The following is a 25,867-nucleotide window of genomic DNA, read 5'->3' as shown; positions in this document are numbered from 1 at the left end:
AATATTTTATTGACTTCAGCAGCAGCCTAATTAATTAACTCTTAGTCTATTAAAAAAAAAGTTTAACACAAATCCGTTAATAACAATAGGTAATTCTCCTCATGCATTCAAAACTAGAAACATAAGGATTCAAGTGATAGTTCAATGGTAATGGCATTCTTTATGATATCCCATATTTGTGGTTCGAATGCCACTCCCTGCTCTCCCCCCTCCCTCCACTATCTACTTTAAAAAATAAAAAACTCAGAAACCTCAGAGAAATCGACCCACTCAAAATTTCAATGAACAAAATATACTCTCTTTATTGGTATAAAGAGTAAAGACATTACACCAAATCCTCTTGTTTAGTTATTCTGCTAATCAATTTCACTCTAAGCCAGCATGCCACTGCTCAGCACCTCCTGCTTGCTACTTCTTCTAAGAATTGAATTACACGGTCACAATTAGAAAACCCAAATTATTCAATGATGCATATAGAATACTAGTCTTAAATTAATAGATGGTCCTTCAAACTCTGGCATCTTCCTTAAACCCTACGAACTATTTTATATAATTGACTTCTGCAGCTCAATTAATTTTACTCTTTCTTCCACCAACCACAAGTATAAAAATTAAAAATACCTTCACCAGCTCACAAAGACTAAAGGAACACTTTACTCTTTTATAACCTAATCCACTATCACAATAAGTAATCAATTACAAATAAAATAAACATCAGACATCCAAAGCTTATAATGCTGTACAAAGATAGGAAGTTATGCAAACTTGATTGAGTCTGATTTCCTAATTGGCCAAACCACAATTTTGGTCCCTACACATTTAAATGTGTCAGACTGTCAGTTTTGACTCTCGATTGTCATTAGAAGTAGACTTGATTGAGGATAAAATTGACTTGAGAGTTGAGATTGAAAGTTGAGCAACAAAATTGACACAATCATGTAAAGCAATGAAATTACAATTTCCCTAATTTTTGGAGGACCAAAAGTGTAGTTTGGCCTTCAACAATCCAAAAATAATGTTTACATTTTATGATAAAAAGAGCAACAAAATTGTTTACTTCATAGTCTACTTGTGTTTTGGACAAGTGAGTTTAGCCTGAAAAAGACTCGAATTAGAGACCTCTGTTGATTGTGCTATACCTTGGAGCCACTTGAGAATTTAGTTCATTTTAATACTTTTATATTGCAAAAATTATAGAGAACCTAAATGGTCTTCATCAACAATCACACCACAAATGAACATACAAGCAAAACATGTTTGACTTCCCAACACTACTGTCTAAAACATAAAATCACAAAGAATTGAATTTGAAAAATGATTACCAGAGTCTCTAAACCTGGTTTGGGTCCAAGTCTTTAGCGACTCTCCGGTCTCACGGAGCTTCTTCTCCACAGGGCTTTCAAACTTGTCACTAAAACTCATGGAAGCCAAGTCGAACTTAGACTTGTCTAACTCATCCAATTCCCCGAACAAAGTAACCTCAAAACAAACATTTAGAACCACAACAATGTCATCACCTATATATGAATATGATGTCAACAATACATCATGGACAAAAAATGGACCTTTATTCAAAATCCACTATCAGAGTTCGAAATCATCATTTAAATATCATATTACTTATGAAAGTGAATCTTTATCTTATTTAGATTCAACAGGACAGAGATAACAACACTGCACTATAAGATAGCAGTAAACGAACAAATAATTCAAGAACTATATATTAAACTTTCTCATAGCAAAACACCAACATAGTTTCTAACTTAAAAAAAACAACTAACAAACTCGCCACAAACTGTATCACAAGCCTGAGCTAAGTAAGCTAAAACAACACATAAATACAAAAGCATAAAATGCAAATGTCTCCGCCCCCACCAAATCAGTAAGCAGTTCTTCCATCACCATCGGTGATCATATCTTTGAATGCCCCACCACTTGGAATCATAGGAAGCACATGTTCTTGATGTGGTACAATCACATCTAACAGGTACGGGCCAGGAGTATCCAACATCTTCTGAATTGCACCTCTTACATCTTCCTTCCTTGTCACACGAGCTGCAGGTATATCACAAGCCTCAGCAAACTTCAACATATTAGGGTAAATCTCACTCTCTTTAGAAGGGTCACCAAGATAAGTATGAGCCCTATTAGCCTTATAAAACCTGTCCTCCCACTGCACCACCATACCCAAATGCTGATTATTCAACAACATGATCTTCACAGGAAGATTCTCCACCCGAATCGTTGCCAACTCCTGCACATTCATCATAAAACTCCCATCACCATCAATGTCCACAACAACTGCATCAGGATTCGCCACGGCAGCTCCAACAGCAGCAGGCAATCCAAACCCCATCGCGCCTAAACCCCCGGAAGTCAACCACTGGCGTGGCCTCTTATACTTATAAAACTGAGCAGCCCACATTTGATGCTGCCCAACACCAGTACTTATAATTGCATTTCCATCAGTCAATTCGTCGAGCACTTGAATGGCATACTGTGGCGGAATCAACTCATCAAAAGTCTTGAAACCCAAAGGGTTCTTCTCCTTTACTGCCTTCAACTCATCCCTCCAAGCTGAGAAATCAATCTTAACCTTACTGGATTTCGCTTCTAACAACTTATTCATCCCTTCCAATGCCAATTTCACATCAGCACACACCGAAACATGAGGCTGCTTATTCTTCCCAATCTCAGCCGAATCAATATCAATATGAACAATCTTCGCCCGACTCGCAAAAGCCTCAATCTTTCCAGTAACACGGTCATCAAACCTGACCCCAAAAGCAAGCAACAAATCAGACTTATCCACAGCGTAATTCGCATAAACCGTACCGTGCATTCCAAGCATTTGAAGAGACAAGTCGTCTGATAAAGGAAACGCGCCGAGACCCATCAAAGTACTCGCAACTGGGATCCCAGTCAACTCAACAAACCGGGTTAACTCGGGGCTCGAATTCAAACACCCACCACCGGCATACAAGACTGGTTTTTTCGACTCGGAGATCAACCTTATGATTTGTTCCAACTGGGCTTGGCTCGGAGGCTTTGGTAACCGAGAATTATAGCCTGCTAATCCAATGGGTTGGTCCCAATCGGGCACGACAAGCTGCTGCTGAATATCTTTCGGAACATCGATAAGAACCGGGCCGGGTCGACCCGAAGTGGCCAAGTAGAATGCTTCTTCGACGATCCGAGGAATGTCCTCCACATCGAGCACGAGATAATTGTGCTTGGTTATGGAGCGCGTGACCTCCACGATGGGAGTTTCTTGAAATGCGTCTGTGCCAATCATTCGGCGAGGGACCTGGCCGGTAATCGCGACAATGGGGACGCTGTCAAGGAGCGCGTCGGCGAGGCCGCTCACGAGGTTGGTGGCGCCGGGGCCGGAGGTGGCTATGCAGACGCCAGGGAGGCCGGAGGAGCGCGCGTAGCCCTCGGCGGCGAAGACGCCGCCTTGCTCGTGGCGAGGGAGGACGTTGCGGATTGAACTGGAGCGCGTGAGGGCCTGGTGGATCTCCATCGACGCGCCGCCGGGGTAGGCGAAGACGTCCCTCACGCCTTGGCGCTCGAGGGCCTCGACGAGGACGTCGGCGCCCTTGCGAGGCTCGTCAGGAGCAAATCTGGAAACGAAAGGCTGCTGCTTGGAGGGCAGTTTGGGTATTTGAGGAGTTGCGGCGGCTGGGGCAGCTGGGTTCGTTGTTGTGGCGGTTGATTTTGGGCGAGGGAGGGAGTTGGAGATGTGGAGAGTGCGAATTGGTTTGTGGGGAATGTGGGAAAACGGGAGAGTGAATCCGGAAATGAGAGATTTGGATGACAAAGAAGAAGAAGAATAAAGCTTACAATTAGGGAAATTGGTGGCGGTGGTGGCTGTGGCGGTGGTGGAGGTGGTGGCAGCCGCCATTTCCGACTGTTTGGAAAAACTCAAGAGACTTTCGTTTGAGAGCAGAGTGGTGCGATGCAGCAAAAGGAAAAAAAAAAAAAAGAGAGGAAGTGGCGCTGAGAATAAGAGGAGGCGGCAGTTGTAGGGTTTTTATAAATAAAGAGCTGTTGCGATTTTTGCCTAAAATGCCCATGAGATTTTTGTATCTTTTATGGGTATAATAGGAATCTGATAAATTTTATGGTCCAAGATGGAAGATTCCATGAATCCCATAAATCAATTGTCTTTTTTTAGTATATTTTATAAAAATACAAAGCATTTCATCAAACGTGTAAAAGTCATATGACAAAATTAATAAAATTGAAGAGAAATTTAGAGTGAGCAATACCTGTGGTGTGCGGAGAGACAAATCAGACATATATAAAAGAGAACCCTTTTTTATCCTCTATTTCTTACTCTCCAAATCTTCAAGAAAATAATTGCAGCCTGAGCAGTAGAAAGCACGATAAATAACCCTTTTTTTTTCCTCTTCAATCTAACCGTATTTTTCACCATTACATGCAACAGTGTTGAGTTTCACTGATTCTATTCTAACCCACAGCATCAAATATAACCGAAAAATCTTTCTCAAAAAAAATATATATATCCGAAAAATCCACAACAATGAACATATATAGTGAAAAAGTGACCTTTGATAATTCTTTGAGCCTGAGGTGGATTACTCATGAAACTTTGACTTTCGCAATGTTCACATATTTGCAGCAGAAAGAGAATGGGTGGCATAGAAGTACAAAACACACAGATAGAGAACTTGAAAACTAGGGACTCTATTCGGGTAAAAAAAGTGGGGTTTGGTGGGGCTAAGTGAAATATTAAATGGGCACCCAAGCAAATAGTGACACGTTTTTCTGTTCTGGCAAATGGTGTCCTTTAGTCAAAAATCTAACATTAGCTGACAGTTGAAAATAGGATTACCACTTGTTTTTTTTTAAAAAAAAAACACACATACACACATTGTTAAAAAAAGCACCCAATTAATAGTATATAGATAACATTTTTTAAAAGGAGTAATCACCCTATTATTTGCTTATTTGTGGTTACTTTGGTAATTAATTACTTATTATGTTTTGGAAAATTTGTTGATATATATATATATATATTAACCCCAAAACAATTCATAACACTTCTTTCTTTTATTACAATAAAGGATGTGCCAACTTACTCTCCTATGTATGTATAAACCTATATGTGTTGCCGCAATCTATACTTTTATTACAAACACTTCTTTCTCAACCTCAAGGTATGAAAATTTCTATTCATAGCTTTCTCTTTTTAGTTTTTGTATTCTTTCTTTAATAGTAGTTTGCGTATGTTTTTCCTTTAATGGTTTGTGTTTGTGTTTGTTTTTCCTTTAATAGTCTGTGTGAGTATATTTCCTTCATATTCCATGTTTCCTTTTCGTTTGCTATTTCTTGGCTTATATTATAGATTGTAATGTATATATTCACCAAACAATTTAGTTAATTGGTTTTTACATCCTTAAACATCACCCGTTCATGCATGGAGATCCCGTGCAATATACCACTAGGTTATTGTAGAGTGAAATTCTCTCACAACAATTTTGACATTTTTATTTTTATTTTTTCAATTTTTTTTATTCAAGGGTTTAGATTCAAAGTTATAGAAGCAACTTTCAATCCAAACCTTTCAAAAAAATTTCTATTGATGAATTAAAAAGCTAGTGACTTTATTTCATAAAGTCATTTTTTTATTCTTAAGTAGAAAGGATAAGATTAAAAAAATGCAAAACTATTTTATAAGCGTGCTAATTACATGGAAACCTAGTTCAATTAGGAGAGAAGTTCAATTAGACTTAGAAGAAGAAACTATAGGTCAAATGGAAACCTAATTCAATTAAAATTAGAAGACAGAAGTTACCACATAGAATAGAAACCAAATTCAACTAAAATAGAAACATAATTCAATTAAAATTAGTATAATAGAAGTTACCATAGAGTGTTCCGTATTATATGTTAATATATTTATATTTGGTTTTGAAATTTGCTATTATTGTTTTAAAGTGTGAATAATAAAGGAAAAAATGTTCTAGATTTAGAAGATACGCTTTAACCCTCTATTCCAAATGTTAGTTTTATTACTTTTATAGGTTTACTTAAACTAAGTGATATTTGAATGTTGGTGGAATTTTCATAGTGAGACTGTGTTTGAAATTGTAACTTTTAAATTAGTATGCTGGATTATGATACTTTTTCGATTATAAATATTGTTTGCTTCCTTAGCATAATAGTTAGAACTTATAAGCTATATGGGCATGGTCATAAGAATATGTTTGTTCTATTCTTTGCCCTGTACAACACTTCAATATATAACATTGGTTACACATTTTTGGATTGAATATTCACTTTAGAATGTTGATTATAATGAGAAGAATTTTGTGTAACAGGTCACCTTCTTTGAACTCTACCATTGGGCCCAAATATTGGAAAAAATATTTCTTACAGGACCTTTAATCTGTCCTTAACAATTGTAGTTGCTCTTACTTGTACTAAAATTTATGACTTTTTAAATCAAATTGTTTTCTTCTAAAAGCCTATGTTATTACCCAATCTATTAAATATCATTATCTTTGTTTTTATACTAAAAGTTTGTGTTCTAGTAAATTTATATCTTTGTGGTGGGGAGTTTAATGAAAAGTTTTTAAAATCTCATATTCAATAGATTTCCCGTGCATCACATGGGTTAGCAACTAGTTGGTTATAACATGAAACTAAAGTGATAGATTTAGACTTCAAAATTTAAAAATTTGGGACTAAAATTTTATTGTGGTTATATAGTGTGACAAGATTATAAGAGGGTGTATATATAAGAGGTTTCTTTGCATGAGAAATCTAAATGTTGCAAAAAATATTGTAGACATATTATTTCTCTTTTTCTGCATGAGAGTTGAGTCTAAACCTTCTACCCAACTTTTTCTGCTCTACTCCATCCTCCACAAATAGAAATTTGCCACATATACACCTAATTAATGTTTGATGTATTTAATTCTTGGACTTTTCTCATATTTTGGTAGTCCAGTATTTGAGTTTGACACGACAATAAAAAAAAAAAAAAAAAATATTCCCCCCTTCCCTTGGAAAAGGGGATCACTTGATTTTGTTGTCGTTGTCAATAGGAATTAGATATTAATTAAGAGTTAATGTCTTACAACCCTATTAATAGTGTAACTTATTTCGCAACTTGTCAATATAGACCAAATAACTTTTGAGAAATGCTACGTCACATTTTCATGACAAAACTTAGAGGACAAACTGTTATTGATGGGTAAAATAAGGGTCATATTAACGAGTATCGTAGGACATTGGTTAACAATCCAATTAAAGAGAGTTTTTATAAAAAAAAAAAAAAAAAAAAGCAATTAATGTTTTGACAACTTTTTTCATTTCCCATAAAAATGATATCAAAACTTTCTTAAAATAGATTCTTAACCAATGTCCTAACGGCACTCATTAACATTTCCCAATAATGATATCAGTGTTAAACTCAAATTAGAACTAATAACAACTTACTATTTAAAATTTATTGTGAAAATATTATAGACATATCATTATTCATAACTTTTACATAAACACACTATATATATATATATATCAATTTTATTTCTCATCATTATCTAACTTGCTCAAATTGTGGAAAAAATTCCACTATATTCTTTCAAAATTGTGGAGAAAATTGATACTAACGGCTATTGATGGTTTACGTGGTAAGCCCAAATTAAAACCAATAACAAATGTGTCATCTTCATTCCAATCAAACAGGAAGATTGAAGGCATCATCTACAAAAATTGTCATGGCTTAGAAGTCAGAACTTGGACAAAGATGACTAAGGATCTAAACAAAGAGGCCGAAGAAAGACAATTGGACAAGTGTGCATTGAGACATGATAGGGAAACAACATTCACAGTCAGCTATTATAGCATGGGCATCCAAAATGTTATTTTGCCCCCACAACAATAAAAAACAAGCAACATTTGACTGTCTATTCTTAAAAAATTTAAACACTTGCTATAGTAACCTCCTTATTATTCTACAACTTACTATAGCAAGTTTTACTCTCTTTTTTTATTAGCTTTAATTCCTCTCGACTCTCTCCTAACTCTCTCTTCCCTCACAGTCTCTCTCACCTTGTTTCTCCCTCTCTCTCTATATGACTCTCTCTCTCTCTCTCTCATCAAACCTCTATGACTGAGCTAACAAGTCTCCATTTTTGCCGCTGTCATCATCGATGGCTGTGCAATGATGCATGAAGTGAAGTGGCGGATAAATGTGGGTCTCATGGATTGGTGGAGCTTATGGGTTTGATGTGGCAAATCGAGTGATATCATGTCAAAGAGAACGAGAGAAAAATGAATAAATGAATAAATAGTGTTGATTTTATGTGAAAAATAAGAAATTGAATGCTGTGTGAATTATAAAATAATAATGTATTAAAATAGATAAAGTAGTTTTTTATGTTAAAATAGTTTTTTTTTTTTTTTTGAATACCCAGACGCTAATGCTCTTAGCTATAAATAATCCTCAAGTAGACCAATTTAACTAAGTTTTGATAGATTTTATGGACCCAAAAAAAAAAAAAATCGTAGTATTTTAACAAAGATGACGTCTTATGTTAGTAGGTAAAAAGGACAGTAATTGCTAAAAAAATTGTGAACTGTGATTAAGAGTTCATACCTTACAATCTAAAAGAATTATTTCTAAGGTTTATGATTGGAGGTTGATGACAATGATGAGGATCCACTCTCCAAAACCAGGAGGGAAATCAAATTCTTACCAAGCTAGCCTTAAATAGCCTAGAATATAAAGAACAAAGTTTGGTTTCTTAACCCATTGCTCAAGGGAAAATTATTTAGTACTCCTGAATTACCTCCCAACCAGAAGACTTGTAATTTGGAAATGGATTGAAAACTCAAAGAGCTGTATCGCACCCTCAATTTAATTTCTTCATACTGAATATTTCAGCCCCATCTTATGTCCATGGCTTCTGCAATGGTTGCAAGGGAAAAAAGTTAAAAACACAGTAAATTCATTTGGTGGGTGCATAGGTATTCATGATTTGCTCCATGACAAGGCTATCAAATACGCTTTTGCTTTTTCAATGAATATTATCATTCTTCCTAGTGGCACAGCACGATGTTAACAGTGTTAATTGGAGTGGAAGTAAAGCGAGTGAGTGCGTGAGTGTCGTGTGGTCTTGTTAAGCTGTGAGACAAAGCGTGTGGGTTTTGTACTCGTAAAGCGGTAATCCCACATCGGAAATGCGTAAGAAGAAAAGGGGAGAGGAGGTACTATAAAAAGAGGACTAATGGGAACGAGCAACATACTTACCTGGACGGGGTCAATGGGTGATCAAAAAGGCCCATGGCCTAGGCTAGTGACCTCCATTGCACTTAGGAGGGGTGCTAGCCTAAGGTCTGCCCAAGTGGCAGAGCCTACGTCATAATTTGTGGTAGTGGGGGCCTGCGTTCGCGCGGCCCCTATCTAAATAATATTACAAACTTTATGGGCTCTTGTGGCCTCCGTGAGTTATGTTTACGGTACTTGATTGAGTAAGTTTCTAATAGAAATTATCTTTGCTTCCTCTTGACAATCAGCAGCCATAATATAAGAACTCATTTTTAGTGGGTGAATTGAGAAAATTATTGTATTACTTTGGAGTGCAGATACTAAGGGCTTGTGGTTTGTTTTTTCAAATAACATTTTTTAGTTTTAAAACAGCATTTTATGCATTTTAACACACTTTTTTACTCACACTATTTTAAAAAATTATAAACAATAATTTTCAAATTACTCTACCAAACACTCCCTAAGTATTACTCTCTCAGAAAAACTATGTACTTTCTCCTTCTTAACGAAGTTTTCATGTGCCAATCTGTAAAACTTTGTGAGAGGCTTAACCTAAACCACAATCACAACAACCAGGCTAATCTAAACACCAATGGGCTTCAGCATTTTAAGCCGTATGGATAGATACAAGCCATTGGGGAGCTTCAGCAGGTTCTATGGCAATCCAAAAACAATGAAAAGAACAGCAAAGACTCATTTTTTTTCTCCAAAGTTTATCCACACTAAACCCATCAAACAAACCATTTTTCCTTTTTTTTTTTTGGGTCAGAGACTCAGAGCCTGTTATACAAACCAAAATTTCTTCTATTTCTACTTCTCCAATATGGGCCCAAACAAGTGGGCCTGTAGGCCCAACACAGAACAGAATATACCCTCCTGGATTAACCTATGTTTAGAGCATAATTATCTCAAACTAGATAAGTCCCGGAAAGCAAAAACATTAATATGTAACAAACACAAACCTCAACTTCTCAACGGAGCCAATAAGCCAATTGTCATTGGCTGTTTCATATGAATGAATCATGCTTTCACTCACTCTCTATCAAAGCCACCGACAGACGGACAAAGACAGTAACTAACATCCTCGTCATCACCACCGTCCATTCCATTGACCCAAAACCCCCCAAAAAGAAGTCAAATCCCAACCCATTACATGAACTAAACTAATTATCGTACCCAAAGTACCATCCTATTAACCAAACCACAGGATCCTAACCCTCTGATCCTGTAAGCCATTGAAAAAAAAAACCCAAAACCCAGAAAAGAAAAACCAAAACCAAAAGCAGAGCACAGCACGAGCTCTTCTTTTTTGAAAATTAAATTGAAAAAAAAGAAAAAAGAGGTTGTGTACTAAAACTACTAGTAGTATTGTTTTTTTTTTTTTTTTTTTTGCATTAAGTGAATAACAATGGCTTGCTAAATATTTGGTTGTGACGTGTGGGTTTTTGGACTTTGGAGTATCTGGCATTGATAATTGATAGTATATTAAAGTTGTTAAATGATTGAGGGATTGAAAGAGAGAAAAGAGAAAAGTGGAAGTAAGAATCTTACATGGTTCAGCTTAACAGTTTAAGAAAATCCTAGACACTATATCTTAACTATTGAAATTGTGTTTATAATGAATTAATCTAATGTAGGGTTCATTTAGAACTCTAAGACAATCTTAGACTAATCCTAAGGTTAGTGTGCTTGTTTTACAATTACATGTGCCTATAATAGGTTTGGACCTTTCGGAGTATAATATCTTTAACATGATAATGCAAATCGATTTAAGTTAGAATGCAAAAATATTATGATATGTTAATGTCTCATAAGTTGTTTGAAGACATGAGAAAAAGGTCCTAACCACATCAACAAAAGACTGGATATACTAAGTTATAAGAGATTCAACAAAATAACAGTCAAAGGTGCTAATAAACAAATGCACGCTCACACAAACTTGAATTGTACTAGTTAGATAAATCTGAGTTCAAAGATTAGGGAAGAACTTTCGATGCAGTCAAGCTTCACATAAGCTAGGATAATAAAAGTGCACACACTTTTTATTTTCCTGATAAATAAACAAAAGTACGCACTTTCTTCTAGACTTTCCAATGTTTTCTTTCTTTTGGTAAACGGATTGGTTTGCTTCCTCTCTCTCTGTTAGAATTTCTGCAGGTCTGACGTGGCCATGCCTCCCTTAAGGAGTTTCATGACCTAGCTAGTCTATTTTTTTAATTAAGCCCTATCATACAGGCATATTGGGTTAGGTTGTGGAAATGATTTTTGTCGAATCTCCAAAGGCCAATGACTGAAAGCCACAATTACTAAAACACAACGTTGTCATGACACTTAGCAAACCAGCATTGGTCTCTCTCTCTTTAAACTCCTTATGCCCAGCAATACTATAACAATCATATAAAAACTAATCTCTTTTGAAAGTTCAAGTTATCTTTGTAAGGAAAATAAAAAATAGAAAAGGGGTTCAACGTATCTTTGCTTATCTCCGATGAGAAAGGACCTTTAAGCTTTTTTATTGTCACCACTTACCAATAAAACCCTAATATGGGATATGATTGGATTTCTGCGCAGATTTTCTTTCTTCACCTTCTCCGCAATCCTCAAGCTAATATTGACCGTAACATAAGGACATAGCACGTGTACGAAATAACATGTTACAGGTCGATTATATTGAGGTAATGGAGGGTCTATTTTACAATAATCACTCGACACATGTTCATATATGAAGCATATGCTTTCGTTGAGACAGCGACGTTACAAGTTAAAAGGTAGAAAAAGGCTCCAAATATGTACTTATCGTGCCACTTAGAAGCTTTTTTTTTTTTTTTTTTTTTCCCTGTGATGATGATAAATCTTTCAGAATCATCGGTTGGCAACATGGCCAAGTGTATGTAATATTTGGCTTGCTCCTATGAAGAATTAGATGTGATTTTGTAGAGGCCATTGCTTTTACCTTACCTCAAATTTAAGATGAATATGCCTTATCAATTATTCATTTTATTGCGTTAATTTGTATGCCATGATCATATGCTACTACTGCATTCAAAATTCCAAATTGAGTATGAAAACTACATCAAAAAGAAGAGAGGGTAAAAAAAAAGTTGCGTAATTAGAGTACATGCACTTTCAATTTTTCATATATGCTTTCTTATGGAGATTGCACTTGCACTGATTCGCCAAAAGAAAGCCAGACAAAACTGCAATTAGGACCGTACGTAGAAGTCATTATTGAATTATTGGAATATATACCAAGCCACACTTGATGGGGCATTCCAATGAAACTAGGAAAAAGTGAGGAAGATTGGGACTGTATTCTTCTTATAGATCCACAAAAAAAAAAAAAAAAAAAAAGGAAAACGATCGAGAACTTAGAATAAAAAATTATAAATAAAAATAAATAAACGACCACTTTTTTATTTGAATAGTTTTAACTGCCCCAGGAGGGGTGGCCCTGCGGTGTGGGATCCTGCGTGCATACTCATGGTCCCATGTTTAAGTCGTGGCGGATACCATGTGAAGGGTATTTATGGCATGTATTGTGCCCTACACTCTAGCTCTTTTAAGGTGTTAAGGTGAGGCCTGTGACATCTCGATCATATTAGTTATACCTCAATTCAACATTTTCTAGTAAAAGATACCCCTATTAAGTCACGATCTAGGATAAGCCACGTATAATCGCCCTCACCCTTCTCTTGTTCATCCAAAAAAAAAAAAATAGTTTTATCCAAAAAAGAAATAAGTGTTAGTTGAATCTTTACTACCGCCAGTAGTGTCCATCGTTTTATTTTTTTCTGAAAGCCAGTCAGATACCAGCTGAGTGACTAATTAATTTGTGTCACATCAAGGTTCAAACTGTAGCCACCATTTCAATTTATTGGCTTTTTCTTATTTTAAACTTCAACTATTGAATTTGTTCCTTTAAAAAAAAAAACTATTGAATTTGTTCATTAATTAGGATCTTGACTCTTGAGTCTAGAGCTTTAAATGAATTGATCGAGTATTTTATAAATAAATTTTTATTAAAGCTATTTCTTTTATTTATCAAACATGCAAATCAAGCTCAATCTTAAATTTAGGTTTGATTATTAAGTGAGTCAAGTACAAATAAATTAACGTGTTTAGAGGGTTATGAATGAGTCGAACTTTGTCGAGTAGTACTGCATGTTCAAACTTGATTTGTCAATAAAATTCAAAAGCTAAGTTTGGCTTGAGTTTGAGACAAGCCTAAAATATTATTTGAGTTTAAGCTTATGGGAAAGCAAAAAATACTTGAACTTAACTTGGCTTGGCTTGATTCATTAGTCAAGTCAAGTTCAAACTTAATATCAAGCTCAAACTCGAGCTCAGATCAAGCTTTTGAGCTTGAGATCCAACAAAATTATACTATCACATGCTCAAATCTTCCAAAATCAAGTAATAAACAAAAAAAAAAAACAAAATAGCATACTCATTTTATCGTGCTTCTAGTCCAACCTATGATTAGCCATTGTTCAAATTACAACTTTACAAACTTAAATCCATCCATTCATCATTCATTGTCTATAGTTTCATCAATTGTTTAAAATATAATTTTTACATCCAAATTAGATGGAAAAGAACTAGAAAAAGACTTGTGGCCCACTTATAAATTTCTTTTTTAAAAAGTAACTAAAATCTAAAGTGGTGCTTGATCAATTTAGAGGGAAGTAAAAAATTAAGGTAAAGGATGGTCCAATATGAAACATGTTATTATTAAGATATATGTAATGTGTTTATTTTGAAAGCAAATATCAAGCCTATAAATGAGTTTATACTTAGCTTCTTTTGTATCAAGCTTATTCATGAACAAATATCTTTTCTTGTGCTCAGCTTGTTTACTAAACAAGCCTAAAACTAAGGCTCAAGTTTTTGCTTATTTATAAACAAACAAACATGAACAAGTTTTTTATCGAGCTAAGTCTGAGTTGTTTATGAACGATTTGATTCATTTACAGCCCTATTAAGACTAAGCTTGGAAGTGTAAAGTTCAAGAGAGAGAGAGAGAGAGAGAGATATGTGTACTTATATAGGCTTTAGATTAAGTTGCATAAGTTTATAAAGAAATTCATAAGATATCAAATTATTATTTATAATATATTGATAATTAAAAATGATTTATTTTGTAGTAAAAATTATATTTTAAAAATATAGGCTTGGTGAATTTTTTTTTCTTTCCTTTTTTTTGAGGCAGCGAATCTAGTTTCTATAAGTTTCATTATCCAAAAATATGCTGGGAAAGTCATAGGCCTAAGAGCAACCACACCAGCTCATAGATATTCTTCTAAAATATAAAAAAAATACTTAATTTTACGCATTTTAATCTAAAAACCCCTCACATCAGTTTTTGTAAGAATGTTTAAATATGCACAATGGTCTTGCAAATGAACAGTAAGTGTGTATATATATACGTTTACTGTTTACTGTGTAAATAATTTTTTTATTCTTTTTTCCTCTCTCCTCTCTTCATCTTACTCTCTTTTCCTTTCTCTCTCCTCTCACGGTTACCATTCATTGTGTTAAAAAATGAATATTTTATTTAAATAAATATATATAATAGATAAACTAATGTAAATATTTTATAAAAATAAATAAATAAAATAAAATAAAAAATTTTAAATGTACAAAATAAAAAATAAAAATATTTACACATACTAACGTGGATGCTTTAAGTTCCATTTCGTTCGCATTCCTGTCATGAGTCATGACACAGTCACACAGCCGTTCACCCCTTTACCCTTACTTCTACGACCTACTTTTTTAAACAAGACAGTGATCTTTAATGTTTGATATGACCAACCCAAACAAATCAAATCAAAAGGCAAATCAGCACAGTTGAATAAAGATGCATAGACCGCTAAGTAAAAGTTCAATCAATGATTAGCGTGTAAAGGAAGCCGCTTTTGGTGCTACCCACACCCCTTTTTATAGTGTGTTTTTGGGTCAGGGAGAAGAGACAGGACGACGAAGAGCGGATGGAGAGGAAAATTATTACGCCTCCTGGAGGAGTTCTTCCCACTCTCTTCAATGGAAAAAAAATAATAATAATAAAAAAATCAGTTTGGATACAACGCTGCGTTTCTTTTTTTTTTAGAAGTACGTTTCACAGTTTTAGTGGCTCTTGTGTATTATTAACAAGGTTTATAAATCTTTTTTTTTAGTAAAGCTTTCATTAAAAATTGATTTCATAACACTATTTATATATTTAAAAATTATTTTGTTATAATGTTTTTAGTTTTCAGTTTTCAGTTACCACGTTTTACACAAAAATATATGTTCAAAATGTGATTTACTTTTTAGTAAAGGAAAATGCTAACGAGCATCCTAAGAGTACTGGTTAATAATTCATTTAAAGAAAATTTTTATGGGTAATGGAAAAAAAGTAATTAATATTTTGACAGTTTTTTTCATTTCCCATAAAAGTGATATCAAAACTTTCCTAAAATTGATTGTTAATGAATGCCCTAAGAGCACTCATTAACATGATTCTTTAGTAAAATTTATAAATCCTGATCTTTAGGGCCCGTTTGGTACATGTGTTTAAAAACTGAAAATTATTGTTTAAAAATATTTGTGAAAATATGTGTAGGTGAAAAAATGCATTAAAATACGTGAGATATTATTTAAAAACTGAATATTGTTGTTTGAAAACACTAACCAAACACCCATTTAGTTTTGGATTTTTTTTTTTTTTTGGGTTTTCGTGTTGGACAAAATGATAGCAATAACAAAATATAATTTTTTTTCTTTTTCTGTTTTTTCAAAAAGCTCAATTTCAAAAAAGTTAAACTAAATTTACCCTAAACATAACATCTCTTTCATAATATATTACTTCATTTATATGTGAGACACATGCATACAGAGAGAGAGATTATGAAATATATGATATGTAAGATACTACCTCCTCTCATAGGAGCCGGACCTATAAGTAAAACCCACGCTGCTTTTGAGAGGAGGAAGGATTCCATGAGAGAGGCTTTAACTCATGGTGTTTGGATTTTTTTTTTTTTTTGGAAAGGATGGCATGATATTTGGATTTTGGAGGGTTAAAATATCCCCCCAAATTGCTTAATTTTATTGTGTGTTTGAATAGAAAGGAGAGTAGAGGAAAATGATAAGGGATGATTGAATTCACTTTTCTTTGATGTTTTTAATGGGAGATGAAAAGGGTTTGAGGGGATTTAAATTGTAAGACACCCCTCTAAATCCCTCATTTTATATTCCCCTCCAAATTCCCCCAATTTGGAGGGAAAGGAATCCACCTATATTAAAAAATAATAAAAAAATTAAACTGTCAACTTTACCTCTATGATGTCAATTTATCTCTATTTCTTTAAATTAAACAAAAGAAAGGTAATTATCAATTTATACAATGTCTGATTATTTCATCGCCTTCTCATTCTAATCTTTTAAAACATCCAAAAAACGGAAGAATTTTTATTCCCTTCCCCATACTTAATTTTATAATAACATCCGAATAATGGGAGGAGATACCATTTCCTTCCCATCTCCCCTCCTTTCCCCTCATACCGTCTATCCCCTCTCCTCTCAAACTTCCAAAAACACTATTAATTCCTCTAAAATGTGATAATATATAGGGAAACAAGTTCCAATTTTTATATATAAAATAAACATTAAATTATCAATTTTGCTCTTAAGATGTATTTTTATGTCTATTTCTTTAAATTAAACAAAAGAGAGATATAATTGTAATTTGTATGGTGTTTTACATGTCATCTCCTTCCCATTTTAATTTTTAAAACATCCGAAAAAAAAAAAAAAAAAAAAATTGAAAAAACAACACTTTAAAAAAAAAAAAAAAGGTGCAGTTTCAAATTGATGAAGCAAACTATAATCCCACCATGAAAAACATGGAAAGAAAAAAAAATATATTGCATATAAGTTATAGAAAACAGATCAAATCTTGCAAAAAAAGAAATCTCCTTTATTATTTAAAAAAAGTATTGCATGTATGTTTGTATATATGTAATTATGTATGCGTGCGTATGTATTTGTTGTGTCACTTGTGTTTGCATGTAAGAGCTAGAAAATGGCATCTAATGTTTTTCTTGTGCATTTAATATCTTAGGGTCTGGATTTGAGTCCTACAATCACTACAAATCTGGACTCTTTCATATGAGGATTAAACTACCAGAAAAGAACTCGATTGGAATTGTTACAGCTTTCTATGTGAGATTTTATATACTGCTTCTCTCATTAATCATCTTGTATTACTTTCCTTGATCCTCAATGGTTGGCATTGTCTTGCTTTTGATAGGAAAATAAGGTTGAAAACTAATAACGTGGTGATTACTGCAGCTATCTTCACCACGTTCAGCAGTTAACGACAAGCACGACGAGCTCGACTTTGAGTTCTTGGGTAGTAATGGACCACCTTATACATTACAAACCAATGTGTTTGTCAATGGTCAAGGGGGTAGAGAGCAAAAGATTAAACTTTGGTTTGATCCCACAAAACGCTTCCATTCTTACAAAATTCTTTGGAATCAATTTCGAGTAGTGTATGTTTGAATTCTCTCTCCCTCTGTGGTTTGCAACTTGCAAGTATGTCATGCCCAAACAACATTCAAGAAGTCAATACAACATTAAACACAACTTTTTTCATAATTATTAACACATGGTCTGTTTTGTTTGGTACATAATAAACATGGTGTTAATGGTGAAATTAGATGAAAGTGATATTATTCCAATCACAACAGACCATGTTAACAATAATGAAAAAAAATTGTGAAAAAATGGTGTCCTAACATTGGCTGACAATAATTATTCTGATATCATGTCATTATGACATATATGGCTTCTCAGGTTTTATGTGGATGACATTCCTATCAGAGTGTTTAAAAACAATGCAAAAATTGGGGTGAGTTACCCATCAAAGCCAATGCGAGTAATAGGAAGCCTATGGAATCCAGAAAGTTGGGCATCTAATGGGATCAAAACTGATTGGAGTCAAGCACCCTTCAAGGCCAAATTTCAAGATTTCAAGATTCATGGCTGCACACCGCAAACCGGAGGCAATAAGAATTGTCATTCTTCAAAGCTCTGGTGGAATAGTAAGAAATACCAGAGTCTAAACGTTAGAGAGCAAAGAGCATATCAAAATATAAGGAGGAAGTACATGACTTATGATTATTGTTCTGATAGGTCAAGGCACCGTAAAACCCCACCAGAATGCCGAAGAAACAAATAGAAAACAGAGTGGCAGTATAATGTATATAGACTCTAAAACTCAGACATTATATTGGTCATGGTCTCTTACAATTATAATAGTCAGAAATAATTACATATACCTTATCATATCTTTTCTTCTATTTCTCTTTTCATTTTGATCATCTTTATACATTTGAAATGCAATCTGGCCAATCAATCATGCTTAAGTGACACTACTTAATTAGTCCTCATCCAAAGAGAGAGAAGATAAAATTTTATTGAAATTTGGAGGCTTCATAATGTGAAATATTTGAACACCTGACCTACTTAGAAAATAGTGTGGCCGTATACAAAATTGTCAAAATCAAGATACTACATAAGATCGTAAGAGGTTGGTGGAATCATGGATTGTAAAATCTAACATATTTTCATATTTAAAAGAAAAAACACATTGATAATGACTTTATATGTTGAATAATCACGTAAATTGTGATTTTATCTATAAAAAAAAAAAACAAATATTTGCATCATATATCACTACGTCTATACTAACGAAATAAATATATTTAAGTTTTGACCCAATGTATCTAAAAAATTCAATAAATGTTTAATTAACAACCAAATACCAAAATATTTATAAACACATATGAAAATATTTTCCAAGTTCCAAGTTTAAAATCCAAAATAAGTTATAAAATGAAAACTAGCTAACTAATATGAAATCTAAAAGCAAGATGAATGTTAAAGTGAAGTGAACATTTATTTATTTTCATTCTAGGTTTCTTATAACCACCGTCCTAATCATCATCATCTAGTTCATCATCTATGTAAACATTGTATATTTGTATATTAAAACTGCAAAAGAGATCAAGATACAACTTCACACTCAACTATTCAAGTAATACCACTCAGCAACAATTATAGAGCATGCTCAAAAAAATCAATCAATCAATACACAAATACAAGCATAATAATAAAATTATATATAAGCAAAAAATTTTAGTAATATTAGAACATGATCAAACAAATTTAACAACATTATAGCTTAAAAGGTAGCAAAGCCAATATAAATTCTTCATTTAGAAATGATGAAGCATTCCTTCATTTTGATTACAAGTGAACTAGAAACTAGAAAACATTTGCTTAGGTTAACATAATTATATAAAACAGAAAATAAAAAGTCATATCATCACAACATAAAGAAAAAGAAAAAAAAAAAAAAACTGATGTTTTAGGTAGGATAAGTAGGATCTCATATGATCCTAGTGCAATCCTAAACGTTTTGGTGAGATAAGATTGTAAAATCTTACAATCCTACGATTCAGATTGTGATTTTGGCAACCACAGCCGTATAATTTATATAGACTCTAAAACTCAAACATTATATTGGTCATGGTCTCTTACAATTATAATGGTCAAAAATAATTACATATACCTTATCACATCTTTTCTTCTATTTCTCTTTTCATTTTGATCATCTTTATACATTTGAAATGCAATCTGGCCAATCAATCATGCTAAAGTGACACTACTTAATTAGTCCTCATCCAAAGAGAAAGAAGATAATTCTTTGATTGAAATTTGGAGGCTTCATAAAGTGAAATACCTGAACAACTGAACTTGTGTAGATATAACTGAGCCAGGCCTTATCACCACCAAGTGGTGCTGATAAATTTTGGTGGTAGTTGCACTTTGCATATGGGCTTTAAATACCCTATTTGAGTAACCTGAGAAAACTAAATCCCAGAGTGTACCAAACTGGGTTCAACACTTCACTCAAGCGACAGGTGCTTGATTACCCAGATACATTTTATGAAAATTTAACCCAAAATTTTGGGACTCAGATTTGGTTCCAATAATCATATTCAAACAAGTAAACAACCAACATGAAATAGTAGTATATAGTTTGTCATCAGTGGAAAACTTGGGAGGGTGGTTCAAAATTATAGTCAAAGAAAGTGAATTAAAAATCAAAATTCTAGCAAAGATCTATCCCAGGTAAAAGGTAGGAATATAGTATGAGACAACCACATTCATTCCAATCCGCAACACAGGGATCCTAAATCTCAAGACTGCACAGTAAATATTAATAGTGAAGTCATAGCAGCAATTTTTTTATCTGCACTGGATCAAGTTAAAGTTTTAATAAGTTTCTAAAGTAAAAAATAACAGCTGACAAGCGAACTTAATTCATAAGTAATCAAAATTCCAAGTCCAATCAGCTAAGCTCGACCTCTTTCTGTTGCGCCATGCAGCAGATCAGCTTCAAATGAATTACTCAACTGTAGAGAACAAAAAGAAAGAAAAATTGATATCAGACCCTACTTTTCCTATAATTTTTGAATAGTTCAATCATCCTACAACTTAGACTAACATATTCTTTTCAGAATAGCATCAATTTAGTTGACACTTTTTTCTATTTATCAGTAAGTTACATACACACCCACTGAGTTTTTGAAGCCAGTTGCTTACCCTCCACCCATTATTGTTGAAGGAGGAAGTGTTATTTGAGTAAACTCATTGGCATTAATTTAGATGGAATGCATACTTAAGACATCTGAAATTCAATTTTGGGTATAAAAAAAACTAGGAAAACTATCTATAAGGATTACAAAATAATACATAGCATGAATGTCACATACAATGAATAAAGTTTTCCTAAAATTGAATTCCATTATTAATGTCATCACCTTAATAATACATACTTAGCATGAATGTCCTATACAATGAAGAAAGTTTTATCAATGAAAATCTAGTTCCACACTAACTTATTTTGTATTTCCAAAAATGACTGTCTAGTCAGAGTGATGATCAAAACAAGCATATAATGGCACCGATGAAAATACTAGGAGAAAAGGATAATCAAAACAGCATGAGTGACAGTGTCAATGTTAAGGTACATGAGATACCATTACAGATACTCATTCTTTCAACCTAATGTTCATCTTGCATAAGAAATGAGGAAGGAGGATATTCAATCACCCAATTAAAGATCAAACGTGCCAGTGCTTTCTCTCTCTTCTTCTTCTTCTTCTTCTTCCCCCCCCTCCCCCCCCCCCCCCCTTAATTTTAAATATAAATTTAATAACAACTTATATATAAACATGAAAAACACAAATGTACCCTCAGAAAAAATTTCTGGGGCACTGAACAAATGTTCATTTCTTTTTCTTTTTTTTTAAGTGAGCAAAATTCTTTCTTACTGAAAACATCAGGCACCATAAATTGATTACTTTCCAAACTTTAACCATTCAGACATTTTTCCAACATACACTGTCACTTTCCAAAAATGGATGCAACCCAATTCCACAGGGATTATACAATACTTGCCTCACAGAATTTCGTTGTAAAATGATACAGAATAGATGTGGACTTTGTTTATTTCCATTTCTTACCATGAATAGCTTATCTCTACTTATCTAAAACGTAATCATATCAACACTACTATCAAATGAAAAAATAATAAAACATTTATGGAAGCAATTCTCTTTAAGTAAGAAACTTTTAACAATCCAGCAACGTATTTACTAATACAGTTGTGGTATAAGTTGAATGAGAAAGGTTCAAAAGAACTTTATTGGAGGCTCATTTCCAAGAGAGAAACTATTGCAGTAATCCATCTTTATTCTACTCCACCTATAAGATCCATGACATTATTTAGAAGATAAAGAACTCTGGAACCATTGAGGAGTCTATTTGGCATCCCATATTTTAGTGCAAGGTGTAGTCAATATCGACCATCTTCATTTGCATGCTTATATAACTCCTTTGTAAAGGTTGTGTAAAATCCTTTTTCCCCCCATTAAATAAGGTTGTGTAAGACCGTTTAAGGTTGTAAGCCAAGCTCATTTCTCAAATTAAGAATTTTTCCAGATACAAGCTTGTAAAAAGTCTCTATTAGGTTTATGATAATAAGGCTACTGAGGCCTATGTTAGTATATTCCAAACATATAACTGCTTTTTTCACCATTAGTTCTCTTTTTTAGAAATGACAGTTGGTAGTGAAAGATCAATTCTTTCATGCATACAAGTCGGCAAAGAACCGCCATTGGACAACTTTAAGACAAAGTAACTAGAAGTGTGCCAAACTCCACATCAAATAAGTTAAAAATGCCCCTATTAAGGAGATCAGTCAAAGTATATTTCCCCTTATTCTATCCCCATCCCTCAATACTTTCCATGTGTATCCATTCAAGTCTCACACCCACAATGACAAACAATTGTAAATATGCAACCAGATCAAGATCCTAATATCCTTTTTAAATGCTTGCAAAACAACAAAGTAGTATCAAATCATATCAATCCAACAACTGGCTCACACGCACAACGGCAACCAATTGTCTTTTTTTTTTTTTTTTTTTTTATAGGTCACAATGGCAACCAATTGTCAATACGCTAACCAGATCAAAATCCTAATAGCCTTTTTAATGCTTCCAAAACAACAAAGTATTATTGAATTGTATCAATTATACAATTGGCTCTATTTTCCCCAAGTATTGGGAGATCATAATTTCAAGCAAAACTAACCAACAAGAAATAACACTAGCAAGCAATGACAAGAGAAACAGAAGCTTCAATCCACCCCAACCAAATCCTCTCTGTTGAAACAAGAAAAGAAAATGAAAACTGTAACCTAAAAATCACCACTATCACAAACTCTACATACCCATATTCACAAATCAAACGGAGAAACTCAATCACTGTCAGCCACCATCATAGTGCTAAAAGCCTAAAAGTCCTACAGTCTTGCCACATGACTGAGAAGTCAACACTTGGAATTCTACTATACCACCCACCACCAACAACTGAAAGCAACATTTTTTAGAACATTCAACCAAAACATTAAAAATCCAAACACCAAATAATTATAAATAAATAAATAAAAAACACTTTTTTCCACTCAAATCACACCACCCAGATAACAAAGATCGCGCCTTGCTGCAATCTCAAGACCCTTCAACCCACAGCGACATGTCACTTTGGGTTTGGGTCACATGGGAGTAAAACTGCCTACCAATCACCTCTTCCAAACACCCGCAAAAGTGAGAGTTTTGTACACAGAATATGACCCAAGTAAAGCTAACAACCACTTCACAAGTCACAACCATCACTCACAATCACAAACATATATATATATAGTTAAAAAAAGACATTGACTTTAAGCTCAAATGTCACTTCCTACTCATTTGGGTGTTTTTTTTTTTTTTTTTTACTTTATTTTATATAAGCTATCTTTTCTAAAGAAATACTCTTTTGTACTCAGTTTCGCTAGACCCACCTGCCATAACCAGTTGCCACGGCGCAATCACCTCTAACCTTACTATCTACTAATAAAAACATAAACTTTTTTTAAAAAAAAGGAGCAAACCCAACATACCTCTGGCCATCAAGATTGCCATGGCCACTGCTAGCTCCACTCCCATAAGACCCATCATCAGCAGCAGCATGGCCTTGCCACACAGACTGCCAAGCATTCGAAGGTGGCTGAACGTACACTCCTCCAGCAGTGGGGTCCATTGCGGCGGGTCTCCCAATCATCATTCCTCCGTGGGGCCCACCGGCGGGTTGCCCCATCGGCGGGTAATAGTACGGGACGCCACTGGCCGTGGTGGCCCCCACAATCCCGCCGACTAGCCCGGCGGCCTCGTCTTTAATCTCGTCCCTCGGCACGATATCGACCAAGAAGTCGAATATGTCGGTCCTCGTGATCGCCGCCGCGATGTCGTTTTTCTGGAGCGTCCGCCGCTTGTTCTCCTCGGCGTGCAGCCACGACCGGATCGTGAGCTCGAGGATGAAGAGCTCGCAGGCCTTGGCGAACAGGATGGGCGCCTCGGCGGAGATCATGCGCACGTCCTCGTCGGCCTTCATGATCTTCTTGATGCGGGCGAGGGGGAGCTGGTGGTTCTTGAAGTCGTTTACTTGCTCGATTTCTTGGCGCTGGTAGGACCAGAACATTTGGAGCTGCTGCTGCTGTTGTTGGAGGAGGTGGTGGAATGGGGTGGCGGAGGACGGCGGCGGCGGCGGGGGCGGCGGCGGGGTGGGTTGGAGAGGGTAGGAAGAGGACTGAGCTATCTGGTTGTTGCTGTTGCCGTTGTTGTTGTTCTCCATTGCACAAAAGGTGTTTGATGATGGGTGTGTGTGTGAGAGAGAAATTACTCCCAATTAGTGACAAATTGGTTTTTGGGAGGATGGGGATGGTGATGATGATGGGTGGGTGGGATTTGAAGGATTTGAGGGATGTGGGGAAATGTGGGGTGAGGATTTTGAGGGCTAGAGATATGTGGGGGAGAGAGAGAAAAGATGGGATAAGATGCATGCACTTATAAATTATCTTATTGTGAACCTAATATATATATATATATTTTTTATTTTTTGAGAGAGAGAGAAAATCCAAATGGGGGTATGAGTACCATTTTTTTTTTTATACTATATATATATATATATATATATTTTTTTTTTTATATATACAATATATTATTATTAAAGTTTTGTGAAATGGTTTTTTTTTTTTTCCTTTCAAATTATTTTATTCATGTTAAAAATTCAAGGATGGAATGAAGGAAGATAAAAGAGGTCAAGAATTTTATCCTTGGTTTCAAAAAAATAAAAAGAATTCTATCCTCTCCTTCCATACCAGTGCAAACATACCTTAAAACTTTCTTATACCATATTTGATGAGAGTTATCTTAGTCCATATGGAACAGTTTCATAAGAATATTCGTTCATAGTATATAAGACTTATAAATGTACAAAACCCACGTATTGAGCGAAGGTACCTTTAGTGAAGGAAGACGAGAGAAATTAAGAAATCTCTCTTCCTATCCATTTTGTTGTAAACATACCTTAAAATTTTCTTATACCATATTTGATGAGTTATCATAATTCATATGAAATGTATACGGTTATCGGCCTATTATTGGAGGGCCTATGGGTTGTAGGTTGAATTATAGTTCCCTAGTGGCCCCAATCCATGATGTTAGTGGATTGGGCTGTGGACTGTTTAGTTCTCGGGGTTTGACATTGCTAAGGGCCCACTCCAGGGTATCTCAGTAATGTCTTGGGGGATGTCGCCATCAAGTAACATTCGACGTCTATTGCAATTCCCAAAAACTGACACACCTATTTCCAAAGTGGGGCCCATTTTTGTTAGGAATAATCCTAAAGGGCCCCACCTACATGAAAAATCCTTAAAAGAAATCATTACTGACCCACTAAGGAAGGCCATAAATAGGAAGAGAATAAGAGAGAAAGGGGTTAGTCATTGGAAGGTGAGGAACCAGAGAGTTAGAGAGGAAGAGAGAAAAACCCAGAGAAAACCACCTCGAGAAGAAGGTAGGCAGTTGTATTACAGGTATGAACTTTCGTCCTTAGGATCTT

General features: G+C 34.6%; 3 protein-coding genes and 1 non-coding gene across 4 annotated transcripts; 2 read left to right on the top strand and 2 right to left on the bottom strand.

Moving 5' to 3' along the window:
* Positions 1-1,693: 1,693 nt before the first annotated feature.
* Positions 1,694-4,005, bottom strand: LOC112006423 (acetolactate synthase 3, chloroplastic). The gene has a single exon (XM_024038687.2). It carries the CDS (start codon positions 3,902-3,904, stop codon positions 1,880-1,882), a length of 2,025 nt encoding a protein of 674 aa, XP_023894455.1. The 5' UTR covers positions 3,905-4,005; the 3' UTR covers positions 1,694-1,879.
* Positions 4,006-9,278: 5,273 nt separating this feature from the next.
* Positions 9,279-9,439, top strand: LOC112022781 (U1 spliceosomal RNA). Its single transcript, XR_002883971.1, has one exon. It is a non-coding gene; the product is annotated as a U1 spliceosomal RNA (small nuclear RNA).
* A 7,872-nt stretch (positions 9,440-17,311) lies between these two features.
* On the top strand, positions 17,312-18,530 carry LOC112006399 (xyloglucan endotransglucosylase/hydrolase protein 2). Its single transcript, XM_065765502.1, has 4 exons — positions 17,312-17,327; positions 17,409-17,517; positions 17,638-17,841; positions 18,146-18,530. The coding sequence occupies exons 1-4, from the start codon at positions 17,312-17,314 to the stop codon at positions 18,528-18,530; spliced, it is 714 nt and encodes a 237-aa protein (XP_065621574.1).
* Positions 18,531-20,550: 2,020 nt separating this feature from the next.
* LOC112006434 (nuclear transcription factor Y subunit C-1) lies at positions 20,551-24,814 on the bottom strand. The gene is made up of 2 exons (XM_024038699.2): positions 23,868-24,814; positions 20,551-20,772 (listed from the first exon to the last, which is right to left on the bottom strand). The coding sequence occupies exons 1-2, from the start codon at positions 24,596-24,598 to the stop codon at positions 20,769-20,771; spliced, it is 735 nt and encodes a 244-aa protein (XP_023894467.1). The 5' UTR covers positions 24,599-24,814; the 3' UTR covers positions 20,551-20,768.
* Between the last annotated feature and the right edge of the window lie 1,053 nt (positions 24,815-25,867).

This window comes from Quercus suber, unplaced genomic scaffold (genome assembly GCF_002906115.3).
Source record: "Quercus suber isolate HL8 unplaced genomic scaffold, Cork oak 2.0 scaffold_634, whole genome shotgun sequence".
Lineage (NCBI taxonomy): Eukaryota > Viridiplantae > Streptophyta > Magnoliopsida > Fagales > Fagaceae > Quercus > Quercus suber.
This window is presented reverse-complemented; position numbering and strand designations above follow the sequence as displayed.